General features: G+C 36.1%; 1 protein-coding gene across 1 annotated transcript in view; it reads right to left on the reverse strand.

The window, feature by feature from the left end:
- The window catches only part of plcd3b (phospholipase C, delta 3b), a 112807-nt gene that overhangs the window by 79895 nt on the left and 5108 nt on the right, over positions 1-27804 (reverse strand). The window contains exons 4-9 of the mRNA XM_059530677.1: positions 24114-24342; positions 23270-23399; positions 22769-22994; positions 22172-22373; positions 4128-4269; positions 3588-3740 (exon numbers count right to left, since the gene is read on the reverse strand). Of these exons, the coding sequence (XP_059386660.1) occupies positions 3588-3740; positions 4128-4269; positions 22172-22373; positions 22769-22994; positions 23270-23399; positions 24114-24342 (1082 nt within the window). The remainder of the gene's footprint in view (positions 1-3587; positions 3741-4127; positions 4270-22171; positions 22374-22768; positions 22995-23269; positions 23400-24113; positions 24343-27804) is intronic.

The following is a 27804-nucleotide window of genomic DNA, read 5'->3' on the forward strand; positions in this document are numbered from 1 at the left end:
ATATATAACAAATGAACGACTAGAACTAGAAAAATCTTACGTGGGGGCAGACCATTTTTTAGTCTATAACAAAAACAACAGTCCTACATAAACCTGTTCAGCAAGTGAAAGCCTCATAAGACACTGTCCATATGAAAGAGCAAGAGATTCACACCTTTATCTCGACCCCCACAAGTCATACATAACTACGCCCAAAAACCCAACCCCCTCCAGCTGAACAGAATTCGGTCTGTGTTTTGGCTCTGAGGAACGGTGTGTTACTGGGCTGAATAATGCCTGCACTCAGCAGCACTACTCTTTGTATTCATTATTTTCTCGCAGCCCATATTATTATTTTCACATAACCAAATGATAATAACAAATTAAATAAATAATTAATAATTAAATAAATAAATAAATAAATAATTAATCATTCTTTTATGAAAATCATTGTTATTTGTGATCGTAGATGTTTGCGGAAGGCTTTAAGACCAAGCAGAATCCTCTACTCCCGCCTCACAGCGCGGGACTCTGCTCACTGATGCAGCTTCACTGTCTGCGGTTTATCTTTACTAAATCAGATTGAGTCGAATACAACTTATTGATCATGAGCCCAACATTTAGCAAGGAAAACATTCATTCTAACGGAAGGAATTTCATTGAGCTAATGCTGTTAAATAGAGAGAGAGAGAGAGAGAGAGAGAGAGAGAAACTAGTCTAGGGCTATTCTTAAACTTTTAGCTCATTATATTGAAGTACAAATCCAAACACCAGAAACGTTATGCATTTTATGAATAATGAAATGTTATGAAAAGTATGCATTTTATTTATTCACATGCTGTATTGGTTGAACTATTTTAGTTAACAACTTTAAGTTCCATTGTTTAACAAAATGCTTTATTGGCTAACGTTTCATAAACCTTCAGTTGTTATGCTCTAAAGTCCAATGCCATTTGTAATTTCACAGTATTTTCACCACCTAAATCACTAACCTTTAAAGTAACAATTCTCTAATGGTCAAATTTACTCAGGCCAATGGTATTTTTTAATGTATTTTTTTAATTTTATTATTTATTTATTTTTGAATAATTGTAGCCTACATAAATAGATGAAGCAAAAGAAATATTTGGATAAATATTTGGATATATGTTAAATAGCCTAAATGAACTTGTGTTAACAATATAATTAGAACTAACAATATAATTTGACTTTTTTAAATGAACAATTCCTGTACAAAATGGGACAGCAACCTTTATATCAAACATTTTTAAATCGTCCAAAGCTGAGCAACGCGGAGGCGGATCTGCTCCAGAGCACGCAAAGTGAATATGCTGCAATAAGTCATTTTCAGATGCAATGAAAAAAAAAAAAAAAAAACCTTGATAGCCTAGATTAGGCCCATGCAGGCTCTGCTCTGAAGTATATAATAATTATAATTACTGTTAACCCAGAGTAACAAATTTTAACGGATTTATCGCCTATTTTCATTTGCTGCATGTTTTCTTCTTTATTTTTTTTAAACACGCTAAAAAATAAAGTTTGTGAGAGGAAAAAATATATGAGTCGTGTATAGGTTGCATTTTAACGGATTAATCACCTATTTTCGTTTGCTGCATGTTTTTTTATATTTTTGATATTATATAATTCATGTATAAGTTGCATTTTATTACATTTAGAAATAATAACGGCTGGCCTAATAATGTTATAATGTACCAACATTATATATTTAGTTCCCTTCACTTTACAACAAATCCTTTAAATTTAACAAATATATCAGAACAAAACAAGAATTAAAAATATATAATTCTAATGGATAAATATAATTGCAGTATATAATAATATAGGCTTAGCTATAAACAAACATAAAATAATAATAATTTAAAGCTAAGCATAAGGTAAGGTTGGACCTCTCTCACTCGGGAGAAATCCAAACATTTCCATATTCGTGATGTTGCCCATTTGAAGCTTAACTATTATTCATGAGGTAAAATAGGCTTTGTAGTTCACGCGTGTTTCAGTATCAATGGAAAAAAATCATAATTAACAATATGTGGAGTAAGTTGACCCCTGCTAATGCTGAATGTCACGGTGAACGACTGCTGTTTCCAGTGAATATGTGCGCGAGGCACCAGCGCGATCAAACAACTGAAACAGAAAATACTCCGTTTTTGGTCACACAAAATGCAAAGTGTTAGTAGTTTGAAAAAATCAGTTAATAATGAGTATTGCTAAATGCTGGACCGTTCTCATTTCGCTCTGCATATGGAACCTGAAGACTTTTTTTAAACCAATAATAAACCGAAATGAAAATGAAATGAAAACATTTAGCATTTTATCCGTATATATATATATATATATATATATATATATATATATATATATATATATTATATATATATATATATATATATATATATATACACACACACACATACATAGGCCTTATGTTTATTTACTGTTTAATAACAATAGCATGCATATGATCCTTTGTGTAAAGGTCTTCTTTAAATTTTTGATGAGTAGACTGTAGCCTAAGATTATCCTATATTTTGAAATGAATGTTTTAATATTTTTTAAAGATGTTACAATGTTATATCATAATGTTATTGTTGTTTTACTTCCTCCTTTTATCTCATTTTACAATTACATTCATTTCGCAATCCGTCCCTTTGTGCTACCTGGCGGTAGTTTCGCAAATGATTTTAACATGCAACTGAATTACAGTTAACACCGCGGCGGCGGTACACGTGGCATAAAATGCCCATTTATGCTATGAAAAGAGGAAAGAAACGCGTCCAAACATTGTGTTCTTGATATGGGTTTTTTTGTTTTTGTTTAGTTTTTTTGCAGTGAGAGTCACCTTAAAAAAAAACGATTAAATTGCCATTGACCGCTTAGCATGCTGTTTATGTGCCCTGAGTGCCTCAAGTTTTAGCCGCCTGCTGCACCTCGCATTTTTGAGGTTGAAAAAAAAAATCAACACTGAACAGAAAAGTGCCCAATCTCATTCTGTTTTTTTTTTCATTGTCCGGTCATATCAATGGAGAGACAGGCTTTCCGTTGTAGTGATGGAAGTTTGAAGTTTGGTGACAGTTGCTATGAACGTCCGAAGACTACGTACAATGATGGCGGAGAAACTTGTGCTGCTAATATGACAGTTTACTTAACAGCAAACCAAAGATTTTAGAGCACTCATGCTATAATCCTTTATTAGACCGAAAGAACAGCTGACTCAATGGTTGTCTAGCAACATAAAAAACGTAGCGCACTGCTCTTTTCTAAATTAAAAAAAGTAAACAAAAAAAATGCAGTGTGGGGCACATCATGCCTTCAAACAGCCATACTGGTAAGCTAGAGCGCCACTGGTTTGTGCAGCTACACAAACATGAACAAATCAGGCTTCAGTACCAGAGTAAAACAGTTGTTTTCCCATAGGTCATCTAAGAAAGTACAACAAGAGTTATCTTTCAATAGGGAACGGTTCCAAGACCATTCCAAGAACATCAAGCACTGTTTAAAACAAACAAAAGGGAAGATAGGCTGCTCTTCCAAACTGGTTTAGTATACGTTTGATTAAAACTTTATTAGGGAAAGTCAGAATGTATTACCTCTGGTGATGGTAGGCACTGAAGCGGCTTCTCATTGAGAGGTTTGTTGAGCAGTTTGTCCCCCAGAATTGAATGCAGCTGCTGGGCCATGATAGTCTGCTGCTCCACACAGCAGTGGGTCTCCAGAGACAGAATAAGAGGATATGGAGAAGTCTACAAAATAAGCATATGTTCAAGTATGCATATGTTTTTATTTGTTTAATTAATGTATTTATTTTTTTTAAAGGATAAGGAAAAAGGAAAACCACTCAAAACTGTTTAGGGAAAAATAGCATAGCAATAATGTTATTCTTTCTTTTTTTTAATGCTCATATATAGGTACCCAGGGTTATCTACTAAACTACTAATTTGTCTAATCTAAAAGGTATGGTGAAAAAAAGAAAACAAATGCTAGCTTTCTTGTTATTCTGTAAAAATATCTTAACCTGCAATTTTGCTTCTCAAGTATCTAAGAAAATGTAGATATTATTTAATGGAATACAATACAAATAGCATCACACAGCAAGCTGAAGGTGAAAAGCCACTTCCTGTGCTACTCACCCTGAATGCATATTCAGCGATGACCTTCAAAACCTCACTAAAAGGCACTTTGGATGTGAGGGTGTGTCCATGGTAAATAACTGGATTCTTTTCCCCATCCCAGCAGTCCAGTTCCACACAGCGACAGCCTTGACTCAGAGCTCTGCACCACAGACAAACATGAACACTTTTACATTATTTGCTCATTATTAAGCCACACTGCACTGATTTTAGGCTGTCACAGATGAAAAATAGTGGCAATTTCTGTGATCGTAGCTGCTAATTGGTGGCCTTTCGCCATCTTCACCAGCACACATAAAAACTACAACTGCCAAAGTGTGATTCATCATGATCTTTTTGTTTACCACTAGTGTATGCTGATGATGTTTTATTCTTCAATAGTAATGTGAGTTAGAGACCTGCCCAGGATGGATATTTATGTTAAGCATCAACATTCACAAACCACTGTTATTTTTAACAGAAAAGCAAGCATGGGCTGCTGCGTGCATGACTTGGCATGGCAGAATGTTAGCAGCGTTCTTCCTTTAATATCACTAAAAGCTGACATAGTTAACCGCGATCTCATAAAGCTCTGTTATAACACAATAAATATATGCACAATAAATCTTTCACAGTGTCTGCACATTACACTTTCATGTGTTAAAATAAGAGGATTTGTGAGCATGTAATTTTAGCAATCTGATTGGCCATTGCATTCCTGAAATCAGAGTCTGTGATTAGCTACTTTGCACAACCCTTTAAACACGTGTTATAAATAGAAACTATGCCTAACTTGTGCATGTCAATCATTTTAATGTTAATATTAGTTGTTCTTTTTGCTTTAGTGCAACGGATAAATAATTTGTTTTTATGTTTAAACACTTTATGTTTAGATAATTTCTATTTTGTGGGAGTCCCATGAATCATTTTATTCTCCTGCATCTTGCACACACACACACAAACACACACACACACACACAAGTCCCTTCCCGTCCGCACCGGCACTCGCCCATCAAGAGTTGCATGCTGTTGTGATGGGTTCCGCGGTACTCCCGCCGGAGTGCAGGTCTCTAATGTGAGTCGTAGCCTACGAGTCAATATGTATCATCATTGTACAGTCTGCATACATGTCGTAACCAAGTTTATCAGCTCTATGTCGCACAGTGTTACTTGCAATGATCTTGTGTGTGTAGACTTTAGAGCAGGGGTGTAAAACTCATTTAAGGTTGAGGGCCGGATCGGAGAAAATGTACCCTTGTGCGGGCCGAATTACCTTTTTGTTAAACTCTAGTTTGCTTACATTAACATTAACATTAATTACATTAACATTAACCATACAAACTACAATATAATTTACAAAAATGTATATATGTGTGTGTGTATATATATATATATATATATATATATATATATATATATATATATATATATGTGTGTGTGTGTGTGTGTGTATATATGTGAAATTTATTTTTTTGAAGATGATGCTAGGTTATTTTAGGGGTGTGCAATATTGACACAAAATGACATATATATATATATATATATATATATATATATATATATATATATATATATATATATATATATATATATATATATATATATATATATAACCATATTTTGCAGAGCGTGTTTTTGAGATGGTTTAATAAGCCTGACATGGATAAATAAATATGACACTAAAGCCACCAGTAGGTGGCAGCTAATCTCTGTCTTTATGAGTGAACTGACTCATTCAAAACGGCTGATTCATTTAGAAATGAAGTTAGGGATCGTCTTTATGAATGGGCCACTGAATCATAGATTCAAATGCTTTGTTCAAAAACAAAGATTAATTCAGTAACAAAATACTCAGTGCTGCACGGAGACACACAATTGTTCTCACTTTGGCCTTGTTAAAAACTTTTCCTTGCCGAAACCGAGATCGACAGCACTGTGACTAATGTAACACACGTAATAGCATCTTTTTATTTGAGCTATAGTATAAAAGCGATCGCACTGACATTCGGGAATGCAACACTCTTGATATAGTTAGACATTACTTAACGATCATGACATAAATATTAAAAACAATACAGGGCATTTTTGCCTCATATCTTGAATAATATTGTAACCTGATAGTAACTGTAGATACCAAGATGGCGCCGCACATGGCTGCTTCAGTGCTTGGCTCTCCAGTGTTTGTACTGTTTTTGTTTGTTTTTCCTGTTTTTTGTTTAACAAACACGATCAGTTTCACCAGGGATGAACTGCTGAACATTCGGCAGAACACACCACATGATATTTTTCCGGATTTCTATTATACAGACGTTTTACTGAACATTGTTATCGGAGGAGCAGCGGCGCTGATCAAGCGCTTCAGGACGCGCAGACGGGGAAAGCGAGCGGGAGCGCTCGTCAGACTCAGGAAGCACAGATTTCGAACGCCGTTGCCTAGCATCCATCTCGCAAATCTCCGCTCTCTACCCAACAAAACGGACGAACTCCTTCTGCTCTCTTGGACAAATAAGGATTTCTCTCACTCTGCTGCTCTGTGTTTCACGGAAACCTGGCTGAATGACGCCATACCGGACAGCGCGCTCCATCTGCCGGGCTTTCAGCTGTTTAGAGCGGATCGCGACGCAGAATCAACGGGGAAATCGCGCGGCGGCGGGACATGCTTTTACATCAATGAACGGTGGTGTACAGATGTAACTGTGTTAAAGAAGATGTGCTGTCCTGATCTAGAAACGCAGTTTATCAACTGCAAGCCGTTCTATTCGCCGCGGGAGTTTCACTCGTTCATTCTGGTTAGTGTTTACATTCCACCTCAAGCGCATGTGAGCTCAGCTTTACAGAAACTCGCTGATCAGATCACAGACACAGAACAACAACACCCGGACTCTGTTTTAATAATTCTTGGGGACTTTAATAAAGCCAATCTCTCCCGTGAACTGCCAAAATACAGACATCATGTTACCTGTCCCACCAGAGACAGTAATATACTGGATCACTGTTACACCACAATAAAGGATGCATATCACTCTGTTCCACGAGCAGCTTTGGGACGTTCTGATCACTGTCTGGTTCATCTTATACCGACCTACAAGCAGAAACTTAAATCTGCTAAACCTGTAGTAAAGACTGTGAAGAGATGGACCAGCGAAACAGAGCAGGATTTACAATCTTGTTTTGACATCACAGACTGGAGCGTTTTTGAAGCTGCTACCACCGATCTGGACGAACTCACAGAGACTGTAACATCCTATATTAGTTTCTGTGAGGATATATGCATTCCTACCAGGACTTATTTAACATTCAACAATGATAAGCCATGGTTTACAGTAAAACTCAGACACCTTCGTCAGGCCAAAGAGGATGCCTACAGAAATGGGGACAGGGTCTTGTACAATCAGGCCAGGAACACACTGAACAAAGAGATTAGAGCGGCTAAAAAGACCTACGCTAAAAATTTGGAAGACCAGTTTACTTCCAACGACTCTACTTCAGATACTATACCCAGAGTGGGAGTTGGGGGTTTCAAATCTACAATAAAACTCATTCAGGTCGTTAGCAAGTCGTTGATTAGCCTCAGTGCAAGGGGATGGTGTCTTGTAGTTTGTGATGGCTCTCAGTCCTCTCCAAACTGAAGTAGAGTCGTGACCATCTCCCTACACAACCATTAACACCTCCTGCAATCCCCCTCTCCATACCTCCTGCTCTTCAAATCTGTGAAGATGATGTGCGCCAGATCTTCAAGAAGAACAAAAGAAGAAAAGCACCAGGCCCAGATGGCGTTACACCAGCCTGTCTGAAAATCTGTGCTGACCAGCTGGCCCCCATCTTTTCACAGATCTTCAACAGATCTCTGGAGTTGTGTGAAGTGCCTTCCCGCTTCAAACGCTCCACCATAATCCCCATTCCAAAGAAATCCAAGATAACAGGACTTAACGACTACAGACCTGTGGCTCTAACGTCTGTCGTCATGAAGTCGTTTGAAAAACTGGTTCTGGCTTATCTGAAGGACATCACTGGACCCTTACTGGACCCCCTGCAGTTTGCGTACCGAGCAAACAGGTCCGTGGATGATGCAATCAACATGGGATTGCACTTCATCCTGCAACATCTGGACAAAACAGGGACTTATGTGAGGATCCTGTTTGTGGACTTTAGTTCGGCTTTCAACACCATCATCCCAACAACCCTCCAGACCAAACTGACCCAGCTCTCTGTTCCTAGCTCTATCTGTCAGTGGATCACCAGCTTTCTGACAGATAGGCAACAGTTAGTGAGACTGGGGAAATTCATGTCAAACAGCTGCTCCACCAACACTGGTGCCCCTCAGGGATGTGTTCTCTCCCCTCTGCTCTTCTCCCTGTACACCAACGACTGCACCTCTAAAGACCCCTCTGTCAAGCTCCTGAAGTTTGCAGACGACACTACAGTCATCGGCCTCATCCAGGACGGTGACGAGTCTGCTTACAGACAGGAGGTTGAGCAGCTGGCTGTCTGGTGCAGTCTTAACAACCTGGAGCTGAACACGCTCAAAACAGTAGAGATGACTGTGGACTTTAGGAGAAACCCCCCTGCACTTTCCCCACTCACCATCATGAACAGCACTGTGGCTGCAGTGGAGTCATTCAGATTCCTGGGAACCACCATCTCTCAGGACCTGAAGTGGGACAATCACATTGGCTCCATTGTGAAAAAAGCCCAACAAAGGTTGTACTTCCTTCGCCAGCTGAGGAAGTTTAACCTGCCACAGGAGCTGCTGAAACAGTTCTACTCAGCCGTCATTGAGTCAGTCCTGTGTACTTCAATTACTGTCTGGTTTGGTTCAGCTACAAAATCAGATATCAGAAGACTACAGAGAACTGTTCGGACTGCTGAAAGGATTATTGGTGCTCCCCTGCCCACCCTCCAAGAACTGTACACATCCAGAGTGAGGAAAAGGACTCAGAAAATCACTCTGGATCCCTCACATCCAAGTCACCCCATCTTTGAACTTTTGCCATCTGGCCGGCGCCTCAGAGCCGCAAATACAAGAACAGCAAGGCACAAGAATAGTTTCTTCCCCCAGGCAATCTACCTCATGAACAGTTAAATGTCTCCCACTTAAACTTATGCTTATGCAAAAATGTGCAATATCCTTATATTTATTTGTTACCCCTCCATCCTAGAACATTCCTGCATCTCACTCAATCCTATTCCATTATCATTTATAGCACAATTGTTTATACACTTATTTTTTTGCCAATTTGTAAATCTCCTGTAAATTTGTTTTTTTTTTTTCTGTGTGTTGTTGTCTCTGTTTACTGGAAGCTTATGTCACTAAAACAAATTCCTTGTATGTGCAAGCATACTTGGCAATAAAGCTCTTTCTGATTCTGATTCTGATTCTGATAGCCTTCATCTGACACTGAAAAACTCTCACAATGTGTGGTTTTTTTTTTTTTTTTTTTGCAAAGTTACAAAATGTCAGTTCGCACATGATTAAAACAACAGTTAGGATATTAGTACACGATAAATATTGCACACTCCTTTCTCATTTACTTTCTCCATACGAAGCTGTCCAGTATGGAAGCATATGGGTAGCGATATTCAATTTGGAATGTAATATGCAAAATGACAATGCAATATGTAAAATGGCAATGCATTTCTGTATTTACATTTACATTTTCCAATACATTTGTGCAACGTTTGGTGCAAAATGAAAATGAAAATTAAATTACACAATTTTCATTTGCCATTTTATACACCAGTTTTAATATGTAAAATTAATACCAATTTTAACGCTTTATAAGTTGCAAAATTAAAATGAAAATGTATTACAGAAATGATTAGATATGTACAGTAGGTTGACAGCCTATTTGGGCATTACCGCCGCGGAATTAACTGAATTCAGTCGCGTGTTAAAATAATTCGCTTAACTACCGCCAGGTGGCGCAAAGGGACGAATTTTGAACTGACTGTAATAATAAAATGAGGGTTTGTAAACGAAGATGAAAGGACAAGTAAAGCATCAATAGCATTATATTATAACATTTTAAAATCCTTTAAAACCATTATAAAGTTTAAAGTAAGAGTTAATTTAAAAACGTGGGATAGTTTTAGGCTGCAGTAAAAATTTAAAAGAAAGACCTTTACACAAAGCCTTATTGCATGCTATGTCATTAAACAGTCATTACTATATATATATATATATATATATATATATATATATATATAAACGAACCAGAATAAAAATATTAAATGTTCTAATCCGTGTTTGTGTTCCTATATATATATATATATATATATATATATATATATATATATATATATATATATATATATATATATATATATATATATATAGGAACACATACACAAGGATTAAAAAAATATAGATATTTTCATTCTGGTTTGCTCTTAGCAAAAATAAATAAATAAAATCCTTCAAGTTCCATATGAGGAACGAAATGAGAACGGTCCAGCATTAAGACCGCACTAACAGCAATAATTCTTATTAACTGCTATTGTTCTTGATTTTTCAAACTATCTCCAATTATGCCTTAACTGTGTGAGCAAAAATTGAGTATGGTATATTTTAGCTGTTTTATGCGCTGGTGCCTAACGCGCACATGTTCACTGTAAACAGCGCAGTTCAGCATGATCAGCGGTCTACTGTGGCATATTTTTGCTCATTATAATATTTTTCCGTCGATACTGAAACACACGTGAACCACAAAGCCTATTTTACCTAATAAATAATAGTTTAGCTGCAAATACGCAACATCACGAATATGGAAACATTTGGATGTGTCCAGAATGAGAGAGGTAAACCCAACAGGTAGCCTAAGCTAAGTGGATACTGTATATCAATTTATTTTATTTAACTATTTATTTCTTATTTTTTTTCATTGAATATGAAAATTTAAGAATAAAAAAACATCCTCCTACCCCCTAAAAAATTTTCTTCACATTCACTTGTGCGCTCTTGCGCAATACCTTCCTCTTGCGTTGCTCAATTGCGGACGACGTAAAAGTGTTTGAAATAAAGGTTGCTGTCCCATTTTATACATGAATTTGTTAATTTAAAAAAAATCAAATTATTCTGTTAGTTGATAACATGCAATCAAGGTCTTCTGTTATATAGGCTATATTTAATATTCACTGTGGCATTTTCACCCGTTTAAACTTAAAATTCCATGAGATTTTTAATTCAGTTTAATAGTATTAAAAATTCTGATTTAAACTAGTATAAAAACGCATTAAATTGCTTAAATTATTTCTATAAGTTAAAGTAGCCAACCTTAAAAATGTGTTGTCATGACTTTTTCATCATATTTTTTTTTTACAGTCTGATAACAAGCTGTATTCGTTTCCTTTTTTTATTATTATTTTTGTTTTAGTTTATTGAAAATAAATTGGCTAAAATAGAAGCAGACACGTTTAAATTAAAACAACCACAAAAACATGACTAGTCTTGAGGGAAATATAGGTTTTATTATTTTTATCAATCGCAGATCTCACAGACGAACGTCTTAATATGATCGCACATTAGAAATGTTTGGTGAGATAAAATGTGCACGATAACATTAAGCAAATCTCTTCGCCATCGTCACTCTTTTTTATTAAGCAGGATTTTACGTACAGTTAATGCGTGTGCGTGCTCCGTGCTCGTTGTGGTGTGTGTGTGTGTGTGTGTGTGTGTGTGTGTGTGTGTGTGTGACTGACAGACAGCCTCCGCGGCACACATTAGAGATCTCGCAGATCTCACAGACAAACGTCTTAATAATCGCACATTAGATATGTTTGGTGAGATAAGATGTGCATGATAACATTATTAAGCAAAAATACATAGTACGTTATTTTTTTCCCCTTGTTCCAGTACGGAAAGCAGAACCTATAGCGTCAGATCTTAGCCTACTGATACGGTCTTTAGCCCCGGGGCCAGTTTAATACCGGGTTTCGGTACACATCCCTACTTACACCTGACTTATATTTTTCCTCTCACAAACTCTGATTTATTTTTTAGCGTGTTAAAACAAAAAAAAAAAAAACATGCAGCAAACAGAGAATAGGTGATGAATCCGTTAAAATGCAGCTGTAGATGACTTATATATTTTTTCCTCTGACAAACTTAATTTATTTTTTAGCGTGTTTAAAAAATAAAATAGACATAAAGCAAATGAAAATAGGCGATTAATCCGTTAAAATGTTATACTTCAGAGCAGAGCCTGGGCCTAATATAGGCTATCCAGGGTTTTTTTTTCTTTCATTGCATCTGAAAATTACTTGATCAGCCTCCCGCGATGCTCAGCTGTGGACGATTTAAAAATGTTTGATATAAAGGTTGCTGTCGCATTTTATACAGGAATTGTTCATTTAAAAAAATCGAATTATATTGTTAGTTCTAATTATATTGTTAACACAAGTTCATTTAGACTATTTAACATGCACTGTGACATTTTATCCTTTTTTACTTATAAACTCCTTGAGAATTTAAAGTTAGTTTAATAGTATTTAAATCCAAGTTTAAAAATAGGTTTTTACTGCTAAATACCAACAACCATACTGCATGTGAATAAATAAAATGCATACTTTTCATAACATTTCATTATTCATAAAATGCATAACGTTTCTGGTTTTTGGATTTGTACTTCAATATAATGAGCTCTAAGTTTAATAGCCCTAGACTGGTTCTCTCTCTCTCTCTCTCTCTCTCTCTCTCTCTCTCTCTCTCTCTATTTAACAGCATTAGCTCAATGAAATACGTCTTCCTTCAGGTAGAATGAATGTTTTCCTGCTTGCTAAATGTTGGTCTCATGATCAATAAGTTGTATTCGCCTAAATCTGATTCAGTAAAGTCAAACTGCAGACAGTGAAGCTGCATCACTGAGCACGAGTCCCGCGCGCTGTGAGGCCGGAACAGAGGATTCCGCTTGGTCTGAAAGCCTACCTCAAACATCCACGATCACAAATAACAATGATTTTCGTAAAATAATTATTAATTGATGATTTGTTATTATCATTATGGTCTTGTGAAAATATATATATACGGATAAAAAGCTAAATGTTTTCATTTCATTTTCATTTCGGTACATTCTTGGTTTAAAAAAAAAATATTCAGGTTCCATATGCAGAGCGAAATGGGAACGGTCCAGCATTTAGCAATAATTATTATTAACTCTGTTTTTATTCTTGATTTTTTCAAACTACTAACACTTTGCATTTTTGAATTATGCCTTATGTGTGTCCAAAAATTGAGTATTTTCTGTTTCAGCTGTTTGTTCGCGCTGGGGTCTCATGCACACAGGGCCGGCACGTGCCTATACATGGATTTCTCGGCGACGTCATCACTGCTTGCGCACACAACCAAGAGACAAAAGACCGCACTCTTCGTACCGGAGTAAATGGTTTAGGTGGTGGTGTTATCGCTAGTCAAAATGCCAAGGAGTTGTCAATTGTACCAACCGAGCCAGTGCTGGGTGTCAGATGTTCAATGTGCCAAGGGGGAAGCATGTTTTTTTTTTACAGTTGGACGTTTTACATATTAATATATTATTAATATAACATTATGAAACACAAACAAACAGATCCAACTCTGAAATTGCAATTTATTATTGAGTCAACAAGAAATTACAAACAATGCGAAATCTACTTTAATTACAATGTTCTTTTACTGAACTCGGCATAACAGATAGCGGTTTTCTGCCTCCTGGATGGGCGCGCATCCGGTATTGTTTGTATACAAGAAACCCGTGTATAGGCAAACTAGGCAGCCGCCTAGGGCGGCAGCTCAGCCAGGGCGGCAAGGAAGAGAGAATGCAAGAGCGAGAGAGAGAGAGAGAGAGAGAGAGAGAGAGAGAGAAAGAGAAAGTTATTAATTTATTTGTTTGTTTTACATTAGGTTACAGTTATCGCACTTATATCAAAAGCATTTTTTTTACCCACTCCATTAGTATGAATTTAAATTCACTTTAAATTTAGAATAAAAATTCCTGCCTGGCCGCGATCTATTAGCCTAGTATATGCGTGCAAAATACTTTAATGTATATTCAAAAATGTCAAAATGAATAAAATTAGGCTATCTGGTCATGAGTAAAAAAGACGACCGCTTTTAAATGAGAAACAATGAGGCTCCTTTTTGAAATTCATCGCCTCTGTTCTGTGAAAGAGCGTTTCTCGCTGCTTCGAGACCAGACCAGACGCCTGGTTGCTAAACCACTGGATGCGCTTAAATTCATCTGTGAAAAAGGGATGGAATAAATTTTTCCAAATGTTTTTGTAGCATTGAGAGTGCTTCTCACTGTCACTGTGATCTCTGGAGAACACGTTTTCTCAAAGCTTAAACTGATTAAAAATTATCTCCAACGTACAAGTTAACCCTCTGGAGTCTAAGGGTATTTTTGGGGCCTGGAGAAGTTTTGTCATGCACTGACATTTGTGCTTTTTTCAGTTTCTTATAAATATCTAAATGGGTAAAGACTAATCTCACTGTAATCAGCACAAACTGGGCTGTAATAATATGTGAAATGCATGTATGTACATGATTGTGTTTTTGAGAAAAAAAATATTATGCGTGGTTAGTGAAAAACTAAAAATGTTAAAACGCTTGAATAAGGCAAAAAAACACATAAAGAACAATGGTTCCCGGGATTTTTGAGAACTGGAGCTTGTAGCCTAGAATTTTTCTTTCTAAATGATGTGAAAATCATCTTGTTTACTCACTCACAGAAAACAATATATTGATTTAAATTTTCTAAGACACTTTTTGTTGGTAAAAGTCATATGCGAGTAGGCGTCAACTACCATGAATATCATTGTGATTTACACCTGAGAAGACAAAGGCCTGCATAATGAGCTGCATAATGAGCCATTCAGTCATCTGTGCCACTGTGAGTGAGGAGTTACAAGAGAGAATGTGAGAACAAAATAAATGTATATAATTTTATGTTTGTAGTTTATTAAGAATATATTTAATTATCCCACAACATAATTTAATATCCACTTGGGGGAGCAGTTAAACAGTTTATTAGAAACAATCAAAGCTGACTTTCAAACAAATTGTTTGGCATGCTTACTCCAGTCACACATAATCCTTCAGAAATGCTTTTAACCATCTTATTTTCTACAAAAAAAAAAAAAAACGTTTGTTGTTATTATTATCATCATTATTATTAATGTTGAAAAGAGCTGAGAATATTTTTCTGGGTTTTTAGGGGGAATAAATGGAAAGAAAAGCATTGTTTTTACATTTGTTACAGTTATCTATTTGTTACATTTATATTATTTACATCAAGCTTTCGAAGGGTAAAGTGTTGTATATTGTTATTGAAACTTCATAATGTTTCACTTGATTATACATTTAGTCAGGAATTATAGTTTGGAAAAAGTCTAACTAGTAAAACGTTTACACGTTATGTGAAAACTAGTACAAGTATATAAATAAATAAAAAGAGACCTACTCATGTTTATGATCTCTGCTGAATAAAGTGCTTCATTCTTTTTTCTGAGGAAATCCATTTCTCAAATCCTCAACCACATCACATCTTTTTGGGGTGAATTATGTGTTATTCCTCTCATCGCGAAGCAAACAGTAAAATAAAAAAAACTTGAACAGTCTCGCTGCTTTTTCTTCTGTTATGGGCGTATTCAAGCTGCGCGCTTCAGTTTGAATCTGAATAGCGCATTCGGCGCGGGAGCGTGGTCACATTAGATATAATGAAGGGAGACATGAAAAACAGACATCGCGTTGTTTTCATATGGATTACTTTATCACAGAATATCTGTTTTCGGCGGCACTTGTTTAGTTTAAAAATAGACATGTCAAGCTTTCTATAGATATCTCTCTCATGTATTTTCGTTGAATATTCACGGAGTTACAGTTCATTTAAATTACGTGTTTGTAAAAGAAGATCAGCGCAGATAAAGGCTGCAGACAGCGCACCTTGTTTGTTATCTTTATTTTATAAGTGCACAAAGTTTTGTTGTTATTATGTCTGTATCCAAAAAAAGTAGACCCTTTACAGATTCGATTGATGTATTGCTCTTATCTGTACGATTAAAACTGAAAGTGTAATTTAAGTTCTTTTCGGGGTTATCAGGAGAAAATGACTCAAAACGCGTATCCGCGTTAATCGACTTGATAGGGTTAAACTCGAGGACGCAATCAAAGCGTTTGTCGCTGCGAAAGCCCGACCCAGCTTGTGTGATTGTGTGTTTGTGTGTATCAGTCAAGAAAAAATCGAAACCTCCAGTACTTATGAGCTAAAAGGTTGTGTGCATATGTTTAGTTTTATTCTATAATAATATGAGCTGCGAGAATATAATGAATACAAAGAGTAGTGCTTGTTTCAGCCCAGTAACACACCGTTCCTCAGAGCCAAAACACAGACCGAATTCTGTTCAGCTGGAGGGGGTTGGGTTTTGGGGTTAGTTATGTGTGGCTTGTGGGGGTGAGATAAAGGTGTGAATTGCTCTTTCATATGGACAGTGTCTTATGAGGCTTTCAAAGTTGCTGAACCGGTTTATATAGGATTGTTGTTTTGGTTAGACAAAAAATGTTCTGTCCCCAAGTAAGGTTTTTCTAGTTCTAGTCGTTCATTTGTTATATTCAACTAATCAGAGGTTCATATAAAAATTACATAATCAAATCTTAACATATTCTGCGCTCAAGCACATTCATTAAGTTTGCCACAAAGTACATGAAGTAGCCTAATAATTGTGAAAAATGAGACATTTTAATTATTTATTAATAAACAAATGTTTTCTTGTCTGCTGCAAGATGAAATTCACAGTGCTGGCTCTCTCCGACAGAGAAATGCAACATTCACAGATTGTTGAATGTTGAATATTAATGTGCCCTGTCATTAATGCGAATTAATAATTTTTGCACAAATACTTATGAATATTAATATTAATATGAATATGAATAATAATTAATTATTTTTACATGCAATTATCCAAAATGAAACCAAACAAGATTTGTAATGAAGATAAAATAAATAAGAATAAAAGCTGCACATCTACCATCACACCTGCAGTGCAAATATTGCACATATTTTACACACCTGCATTTAAATGCAGCTGCATTTTTTTTTCATTAAATAATATGAAAGCAAGTAGGGCTGGGTGATAAATCGATTTTATCAATTAACTCGAATTTGTAATTTACATCGGTTTGTTTGAATGAAAATCGGTTTTCTTTTTAACATCCACCGGCACCACTCAGGCTCCCGTAGTTCAGAGTGGCTCAACCCTCCACCACGAGTTTGACAGAGACACGCTGCCGAGCAAAGGATGAGCGGAGCGGTGTGATTCTGACTGGAGCCTGTGATATAACTGCATATTCAGCAAGAATTAATGTTAAACATATTTAGCTATGGCTTGATCAGGTTATAATGACTGCAATAGTCGAGCGGGGTGTTAAAGGCTATATGAGTTTGTCTGTTTCTTTTAGTGATTATTTTCGGGTTAAAGCATGATTTAAACAGATAAAGCATATTCACACGCAATCGCTTTAGCAATAATGCATTCAAACAAATGTAATCTTACAGTGCTACTACATTATCATCATGCAATTTGATTTTGAAATCTTGAAGAAATTAATCGATCTGTTTAGATAAAATAACTGACAAAAATGTACTGTTATTTTCCTCACAAACAAAATTTGCACAGCTGATGGGCTAGTATTAACAAAAAATAAATAATAATAAAAAATAATATATAATAAATAATAATAATAAAATAAAATAAAGGTCTTTCCAGCATTAAGGTAATAACATCACAGTTGTTTTATCATCTTGTCTCAGTTATAAGTTTATAACTATATTAAAACTTGTTTTGAAAAATGTCTTTGTCATTTGAATATTGATTTTAAAATCGATTTAATTCATAAATCGGATTTATTTATTTTTTTAGACCATATGCTATCGCCCAGCACTAAAAGCATGTAAAGAAGGCTACCTTTAAAATCACTTATGTTGTCAGTTAATGAAGTTCTTTTTTACATCGTGTGTATTTTTTTGATTATAATGAGAGAATTTGAGTTTAATCGTGAGGACAGTTTATTAATCCGTCCATTTATTAGAGTTTCAAAGATTTAATCATGCAGGTTTAATTTTATTCGTTTCTTGTTTTAGGCAAATTAGGCCTAAATAATGGGAACAAAATTATACAGTGCTTCATGTTTAAACATGCAACAATTTCTTAATCAGTTTACAGACAAATGTTTTTTTTCCCAATAAGTTAAAGGACAGGTAACGAATAACAAAAATGCATGTTGTTTTATTAACCCTCTGGAGTCGATTAACGCGGATATGCGTTATGAGTCATTTTCTCCTGATAACCCCGAAAAGAACTTAAATTACACTTTCAGTTTTAATCGTACAGATAAGAGCAATACATCAATCGAATCTGTACAGGGTCTACTTTTTTTTTGGATACAGACATAATAACAACAAAACTTTGTGCACTTATAAAATAAAGATAACAAACAAGGTGTGCTGTCTGCAGCCTTTGTCTGCGCCGATCTTCATTTACAAACACCTCATTAAAATGAACTGTAACTCAGTGAATACTCAACGAAGAGACATTAGAGAGATATCTATAGAAAGCTTGACATTTCTACTTTTAAACTAAACAAGTGCCGCCGAAAACAGATATTCTGTGATAAAGTAATCCTTATAAAAACAACAAAATATATTTATATTGAAAATATAAATTAAAATATAGGCATAATATATGAAAATATTGACATTTTGCATATTAATCCATGTAGCCAACCCCCCTAAAATAGGCTACCACTTTTAATGCTCCGATGCAAAGTAAACCACAATTTCTTTTGAATAATATTTACACCTTTTAAATGTCAAATCTAAAATATGGTTTAGTACCATGTAGATTAGAGAAAATATAATCACAGGTTCAGGCACAGGCTTGACATCCTGCTTGAATTCGTTCTAAGAAATGCACATAACTTCATAAGTACCAAACTTGTGGATATTAAATATTAAATATTTTAATTACAGTGTTTTTCTTTCATTTTCCCTGACTGAAGCCATCAAATCTAACACATCAGTGAGGCAAAACTGACGTCTATTAGCGAAAATGTGCTTTGATGCGCTTGTTTGATAACTTGTGGTTAAAGCGCCACTCAGCGGTCAAAGGCTGCAAATGCCCTTTATACCGCCGCCGCGGTGGTACGTGTGGCGGTAAAAGGGCCTTTTGGATGTCTACTTAGTGTATAACATGTTCAAACAAAAACTGTGGCAAAATTATCATTTAAATGCTATTTTTCTTAAATGCATTAACTCTCACAGTCAAGACACTTCGATTGCATTTTCATTCAATGTCCCGCAATGAATGTAGCAAAATTCAATTTGCACATTGAAAATGCATTCCGAGCCGATCACGTGTCCGCCCCCTCGCGCCACGTCAATCACTGCGTGAACAAGGCGGGGCTTGCAGAAGGTCAGAGACTCAAATCTCAAGAGGATTCAAGTGAGAGAACATGGACAAGACCGTTGGTCCGTGTACGTTTTGATCATTTCGGTTTATGGCTTCAATATTTCATTCGGACTTGTGGGCGGCGCTGAAACGCTGCTTTCATCTGATTGGTCGAATCGCTCCACCTTCAGCACAGTCTTTTCAATCTTTCAGGCAGAATAAGAGTCAGTGTGAGTGAAGCACTGTAATGTCTGAAACCACCGCTCACTGTTAATTAGCATAATATTTGAATCCGATGATGCTGGCCACATAATTTGTGCTGCTGCGACTTGCAAGAGACCCCGTTAAATTATTTCTAGGTTATAGTATTGTATAAATATTGTCCCACTGATAAAAACTGTGCAAATAGTTCTGTCTCCTTGGATAAAAGTGAAGTGGAAATAAATATAGTTAAATTTATGAAATAAAATTAAATAGGATTTTTTGGGAAGGTAAGTTTGGCCAGTTATACAGCAACACGAGTCAGACGAGTCTGAAGATCTGAGCTGAATTTGGTGAAACATTAAAGTTCTAGTCTGTGTCAATTACTCTCATAATAAATAATAATAATAATGTTACCCCGTATTTTTCAGTATAAGTTGCATCAGTCCAAAAATACGTCATGACGAGGAAAAAAACATATATAAGTCGCATTTATTCAGAACCAAGAGAAAACATTACCGTCTACAGCCGCGAGAGGGCACTCTGGGGTAGGCTACAGGAGCACTGAGCAGCATAGAGCTAATTTTACTATTTTTATTTCAGAAATGTAACAATATTAATTTTTACAATAATTTATTAATTTCACACACACATACCTAGTGCCTTATGACTTAAAAGATGAGAGTGGTAAATGTTACAGACATGGAACTGTTCAGTCTATTATTGATTTTTATTTCCACTTCACTTTTTTCCAAAGAGACAGAACTATTTGCACTGTATTTATCAGTGGGACAATATTCATACAATACTACAACCTAGAAATAATTTGCAGGTCTCAGCAGCACGAATTATGTGCCCAGCTACATCTGATTCAAATATTATGCTAATTAACAGTGAGTGGTGGTTTCAGACATTAAGTGTCACACTCACACTGACTCTTATTCTGCCTGAAAGAATGAAAAGACCGAGTTGAAGGTGGAGCGATTCGACCAATCAGATGAAAGCAGCGTTTCAGCTCCGCCCACCAGTGCGAATGAAATATTAAAGCCATAAACTGAAATGCTCCAAACGTACATGGACCAACTGTCTTGTGTCACAGTGTCTGGGTTGTGTTCCCTGGGTTTCCACTAGATGTCCTCCTTTCCCACGGTGTCTGTCACTTTATGAACTGTCTGTTCCCTTATTTGGTCAGATCGTTCTGTGACGCTAACAATGGAGGACAGGAGACAGACACCGTGGGAAAGGAGGACATCTAGTGGAAACCCAGGGAACACAACCCAGACACTGTGACATCTTGTCCATGTTCTCTCACATGAATCCTCTTCTTGAGATTTGAGTCTCTGACCTTCTGCAAGCCCCGCCTTGTTCACGCAGTGATTGACATGGCGGGAGGGGGCGGACACGTGATCGGCTCGGAATGCATTTTCAATGTGCACATTGAATTTTGCTACATTCATTGCGGGACACTGAATGAAAATGCAATCGTAAGTGTCTTGACTGTGAGTGTTAATGCATTTAAGAAAAATAGCATTTAAATGATAATTTTGCCACAGTTTTTGCTTGAACATGTTATACATATCTAATCATTTCTGTAATACATTTTCATTTTAATTTTGCAACTTATAAAGCGTTAAAATTAGTTTTCATTTTACATATTAAAACTGGTGTATGAAATGGCAAATGAAAATTATGTAATTTAATTTTCATTTTCATTTTGCACCAAACGTTGCACAAATGTATTGGAAAATGTAAATGTAAATACAGAAATGCATTGTCATTTTACATATTGCATTGTCATTTTGCATATTACATTCCAAATTGAATATCGCTACCCATATGCTTCCATAGTCCAGTGCGTCACAGTGTAATTTAATATCACGAGTTGTGATTAAACTTAATGTTACATGTTGGCGTTGAGATAATAATACCTTTTTTCCATTTCTCCTTAAATAGCCTGTCCGTCGTTCCAGGCCAAATGTCTTCTTTTGGACATGTTTAAAATCACAAGAAAATTGCCACACAAGCATCAGTTACAACACAGCTATCATCATATCCTATGCTGCTCGAGATTCTGGCACCGCTTTAAAATGCGCGTTAAGTGTCCAGACACCCGAGGCTTAATATCAACGTAAATTAATTAGTAATTTGTTCCTCTTTAAATTAAAAAATATATATATTTTAGGGAACACACTTTATTTAATTTTCAAACTGAGGTTTAATTTATTATTTTATATTATTGTTGAAATCCTCCTGCGGGCCGGATTGGACACCTCTGTGGGCCGTGTTTGGCCCGCGGGCCGTATGTCTGACACCCCTGCTTTAGAGAAAGTGTTTCTTTTTGTCTTTGGTTTTAATAAATTGGTAATCTTGTCTAGAATGCATGCAAATTTGTATGCATTATCTGCTAAAAGGACCAGTGTTGTCTTTTTTAATATATGTGAGCACTGTACCTGATATAAGAGTCAATACTGCTCTCGCCGATGAGCTGGTCTTTAGTGAGGTAGGTGTTGTGTGAGGAGGAGATAAAGTAGTGACTGAGTGGGTGGCTCATGTCCTGGTAGACTCTGCCATGCTCTGGGTTGTACACATCATTCTCCTTAGACAGCATGTACATAGTGAAACCATTGGGCGTCATAAACTGATTCTTCTGGGCTGCATGTGACAGAACATAGTTGCATCTTCAGGCTCAAAAATCACAAGCCTGATAAACAATGCACACTGCAATAAAACAGGGGCTTTCAAACCTGTCTTGGAACATCCCCAGCACTGCACATTTTGTATGTCTTCCCTCATCTAACACCTAATTCAACTCATCAGATCATTAGCAGAGACTGCAAGACTTGGGCGTTTCAAATAAGGGAGACATACAAAATGTATAGGGCTGGGGGTGCTCCAGGACAGTTTTGAAAGCCCCTACAATAAAACAGTACTGATTATTACTGTAAAATAAGAGGTTACTCAAATGTATTCTGTTTTTATCACTGAACGGTTAGAAGATTTCTACCAACGATTTTGTGTTAAAATCATAGTAAGCAAAGTGTGAATACCCCATTCATTGAGCTCATAGGTAAGGATGAGGCTCTCAGCATGTATAAACGTGTGGTCTTCGCCCTGGTCTTTCAGGAATTCACGCAAATCCACAGTGGACAGGACATAACCATTAGCAGAGTACTGCTGAAACACTGCATCTAGCTCAGGCCGACGTAGTAGCTCACGGCAAAAAAGTTCAATCTCCTCATGTTCAAGTCGTCCGTCTGCTGATTTATCACACCTCTGATGTGCAAAGACATATATAAAGCAAATTAATTTATATAAAGCAAATTAATTTATTCTCATTTCTGCATTTAAAGTGCAACAATTTGCATGTTTTATAGTATTATAGTAATAGTAATAGTATTGTTATTTCTTATTCTTAAAATGAATTTTGTCTTTAGTATTCATTATTGTCTGTTTTTTCAGCATCATAGGCAAATTTGTTCCGTGATTAAAGAGTTTTTATTCGAAACATCCCAAAGCAGGTCAAGTGCTACCAGAAAATAAAGGCTGACCTTAAAGAGGCTGGCAGCATTTTCTTCACTCAGGTCTATGTTGATCATCTTGAAAAGGGTCTGGACCTCCTCATATGACATCTTGCCATCATGGTTCATGTCAGCTTGTTTCAGGTAGCCATAGATCCAGGTGAGAGCAGTCAAGGGTATACACAGATTAAAAAACAGCCATAGTTTAAATGTGCTGAGATGTCTAATAGACATTAGTTAGGGTTGTGGCTATATTTTGTTTATCATAAATTAAAATGAGGCTATGAAGGGCATATATACAGTTTATTAAATAGATTGTTCTGTGAAAATTCACACAAAAGATGTTTTTGCATTTAAAAAAGCGAGAGATGCAGTGGAGTAAAATAGAAAATAACATAGGGTCGGGATACGCCTTAATTTATCTTCTTTTAAAACCTAATTTAACTCAAGTTTTCCAGAGGTCTTTTTTCCTTTTCGGTGTTGCATATGCTGAATAATCAACAAGTACATACATAATCAGACCCTCAACCTTCCCAGCCTTGTTTTCATTCATTTCATATCCAACCACCCAACTTTCATATCCAACAAATTACAATAAAATATTTATTTTAATTCTACCTTCTTACATTAAAAACTGCAATGCTGTGTCAAATTCAGGAGTTTGAAAAACAATTCTCAATTAATCTCTGATGGAGCACAACACTTGTTACCTACTGAAGGAAAGGAATGCAAGAAAAAAAACAACTATTATCCTGAAGCAAAAGAGAAGGGTAACTAAATCCCTAGAAAATAACAGTAAGGACTTTTCATTTCACAGATTTATAAACTGGGACTGTAGAGTAAAAACTGAATCTGATTATAGGATGAAGGATATTTGTCAAGTTTCTCTTTCTGGGTCATGTTATTGACTCTGCCTTGCAGGGTTTGAATGCCACGGACCCAGTGCTTGGCTTCCTCTTTTGTGTCACACTGGAGATCCAAGCTCTTCCTTCCTCCCTTGAACACAATGGTAAGACATTGCTCTTCTGGAAGCGAGGTGGCCAGGTTTCTCAATGTCTCAGACTTACAACCCTCCTGCACACACTCCACTTCCATCACAGAGACTAAAAGGAAAAGAGGAATGTTTAATTTGATAAAACTGGCTTAGTTTAATCAAACATTTAAATTGATGTTGTTAATATTGACAGTAGCATACAAATAAGAAAATAAACAATGATTGAGCCAAAACACAGACCATGTATAATTCAGTAGACCAAATAAGCCAAAAAAGCCTCTAAAATTAGAAAATGCCCATGCCAGTGTGCAGGAGGTAGACAGCAGTGGCCTAGAACATACAGTATAGATTATTTACTCCAATATGGTCTCCATATTTCTGTCCTGTCAGTGGTTTAATTTACTTTTTATACAAAATAAATGGCTGTGACACTAAAACCTAAATGTCAGCTATAGTAACGGTAAGTTTTATACTGATTTATGCAAACCTAACATGGCTAGTGTTAACAGAGATTTGTTTTATGGTGGAAATCAACTGATGTTTTCATATCTTTATTTATCCCTGTAAATAATATATTATCTTTTAGTGGTTTATCTCCACGCTGTAGTGCCAAAACAAATAATTGATTATTAACAAATTACAAACATTATATTATACTTAACAGTTAGTTATATATACACTGTTAAAAATATTCCTTGAAATATACGGTAAAAAACCGGCAGCTGTGGTTGCCAGAATTATACCGTAAAAAATACGGTAAAACCGTTACAGTTACACTGTTGTAGGTTTAACAGTTTCACTGTTGTAGGTTCAACGGTTTTACTTTATATTTACAGTTTAATACCATAATTTAACTGATATAATATTAATATACGAACTTATTGAAGCACTGAAATCTGTTTTGTACCTTTGTATTACACTGGTAACCACCAAAAGCAGGTGGTGATGAGAGAGTCATGTGGTGAAACAAAGCCCATCACAAGCAGCTTTTAAATAATAAGATACATAGAAGGTGCACGGTGTCATTTACACAAGCACTAAACACCATCATGGTGAGACTCATTAAACTGAAATATGCAATGAACATTAATTTTACAACATTTTATGTAACATACAAACCTAATAAACATAACAGATGAGAAAAAATTAAGAAGAAACATAGTTATTTCAAAGAAAAAACATCAAATTCAAACAAAATTTGAAATGCAATGCAGAGAATTCTGGGAACGTAAGTTTACGTTTTTTCCCTGTAAAGTTTACAGGAAATTACTGTTAACCAGTAAACGGGTTTGTACTGTAGCATTTTCACAGTTTTTTACCGTTAAAATCACAGTAATTTTTTACAGTGTATATATATATATATATATATATATATATATATATATATATATATATATATATATATATATATTAGTGGTGGGCCGTTATCGGCATTAACGTGCTGCGTTAACGGGAGACTCTTATCGGGCGATAAAAATAAATATCGCCCCTAATCTATTCTCAAAGTTGGGTTGGGAGCTTGGTCTATACTACGCGAGCTATGATGACTTTCACCTTGATATTTTAGCGCGGATGTATACCTAGCCGAATCTGTAGGGGGCGAGAACGAGTCTTTAAACCTGTGTGTATGCCTACTGTGAAATAACCACATCAAACGTGACGTGCTAACATGGATGCAGCTAAGATGCCGCCGGGTTTGCTTCGGGGAATTATTATTTTTTTTAAAGAAGCTTCCCAATGGAAACCTTGACAAGACGCACGCCTGTTTCACACATACTCTGCAGTGCGTATGCAGTCCGTTTGCGTTTCGTATGTGGTGTAGAAGCAGCACGGACTCATACTCATTGTGCTTTCACAAAGGACGCGTTTGCAGTCCGCTACTCGGTACGTAAACGATCGCTGCACTGCTGCAGACGCAACGCTACTGGAACGCACTGACGGACATCAACCGCATGTAATCTGTTAACATGGCTGCGTAAAAAAAATACGAAACGCATACGCACTGCAGACGGATTATGTGTGAAACAGGCGTAAGGTTGTTTGCACCTTGCGCAATGTGGAATTCGTTTACAGCTTTCTCAAGCAGTTTGTGATGCATTTTGGAAACAGGAGATGAGCCCCTGGTCTAATGCACCACCTGTCTTGAGAAACCCGTTCTAAAAGACTTAACGTTACTTTTAGTCATTATTTTATTTGGGTAGCACACATATTCTGAATGCCTTCGGCAGAATTCAAATGAGCCATTTTAATCTAGATTAACTCCAAGATTACAGTGAGATTAATCTAGATTTAAAAAATTAATCTATGCCCACCACTTTCATTAAACATTTAACGTATGTGATCATGCACATCTTGAAAATCTGCAGATGATTTTAAGAGATGTTATAAAAAGATACAAAGTTTTTGTTAAGGTGCAGCACTTGAGGTGTGATACAGGTTTGGACACGTTTAGTGGTATGGGTAGGTTTGAAGATTGTTTAAGGGTGTTATGTATTATGTAAAGGGGTAAACAGTGTACGGGGTCAATTTAATTACTATAAGGGAACATGGTTCAATCTGTTTATATTACATTATTTTGATAAGTAAACAAGCATATTCTTGAATGTGATGTATGATTCAAGGAATATCCTGTATATACATTAATATTCTTAATATTAAGTGTCAATTATTTGAATAAATAACCTTTAATTGATGTATGGCTTATTAGGATCTGACAATATTTGGGCGAGATACAACTATTTGAAAATCTGGAATCTGAGGGTCCAAAAACTTTAAAAAGTTGTGCAATGCATATTACTAATCAAAAATTAAGTTTTGATATATTTATGGAAGGAAATTTACAAAATATCTCCATGGAACATGATTTTTACTTAATATCCAAATGATTTTTGGCATAAAAGAAAAAATTATAATTTTGACCCATACAATGTTTTTTTTTTTCTTTTTATTTTTTTTGGCTATTGCTAAAAATATACCTGTAATGATAAAAGACTTCCTATTCATCGGGAAGAAGGAGGCGGGAACCGGCGGACAATCAAAATGAAACTTTAATTACAAAACAAGCACAAAACAGCGCACCAGCCCCTCACGGACGACTGGTGCGCACAAAATGAAACCAAAACCTAAAATAACGCCCAGGCCTGGTCCTCTCTCGTCCTTCACTGTCGTCGCTCCAGTTTTATATCCTTCCATCTCCTATGTGGGACTCGAGACCGGCGGTGGGCCGCAGGTGCCACTGATTTGCCCAATCACTGCCGGCCTCACTCGTGTTCCCACGTCCCTCGGCCCCGCCCCACTCGCCACAATACACCAGCGACTTAAGACTAGTTTTGGGGTCACATATACGTGCTGAAAGCAAAAAAAAAACGTTTTGCACCCAAATTACAATGTGTTTTATGCAGAGGTGGAAAGTAACAAATTACATTTACTCGCATTACTGTAATTGTGTAGCTTTTTTGTGTACTCCTACTTTTTATTTTTTTAAATCTGTCATTTTATTACATTTAGTTAGAAGTATTGTACTTTGCAAAATTTTAAAACACATTAATTACTGAGTATTAAAAAAAATCGT

Source organism: Carassius carassius, chromosome 39 (genome assembly GCF_963082965.1).
Source record: "Carassius carassius chromosome 39, fCarCar2.1, whole genome shotgun sequence".
Lineage (NCBI taxonomy): Eukaryota > Metazoa > Chordata > Actinopteri > Cypriniformes > Cyprinidae > Carassius > Carassius carassius.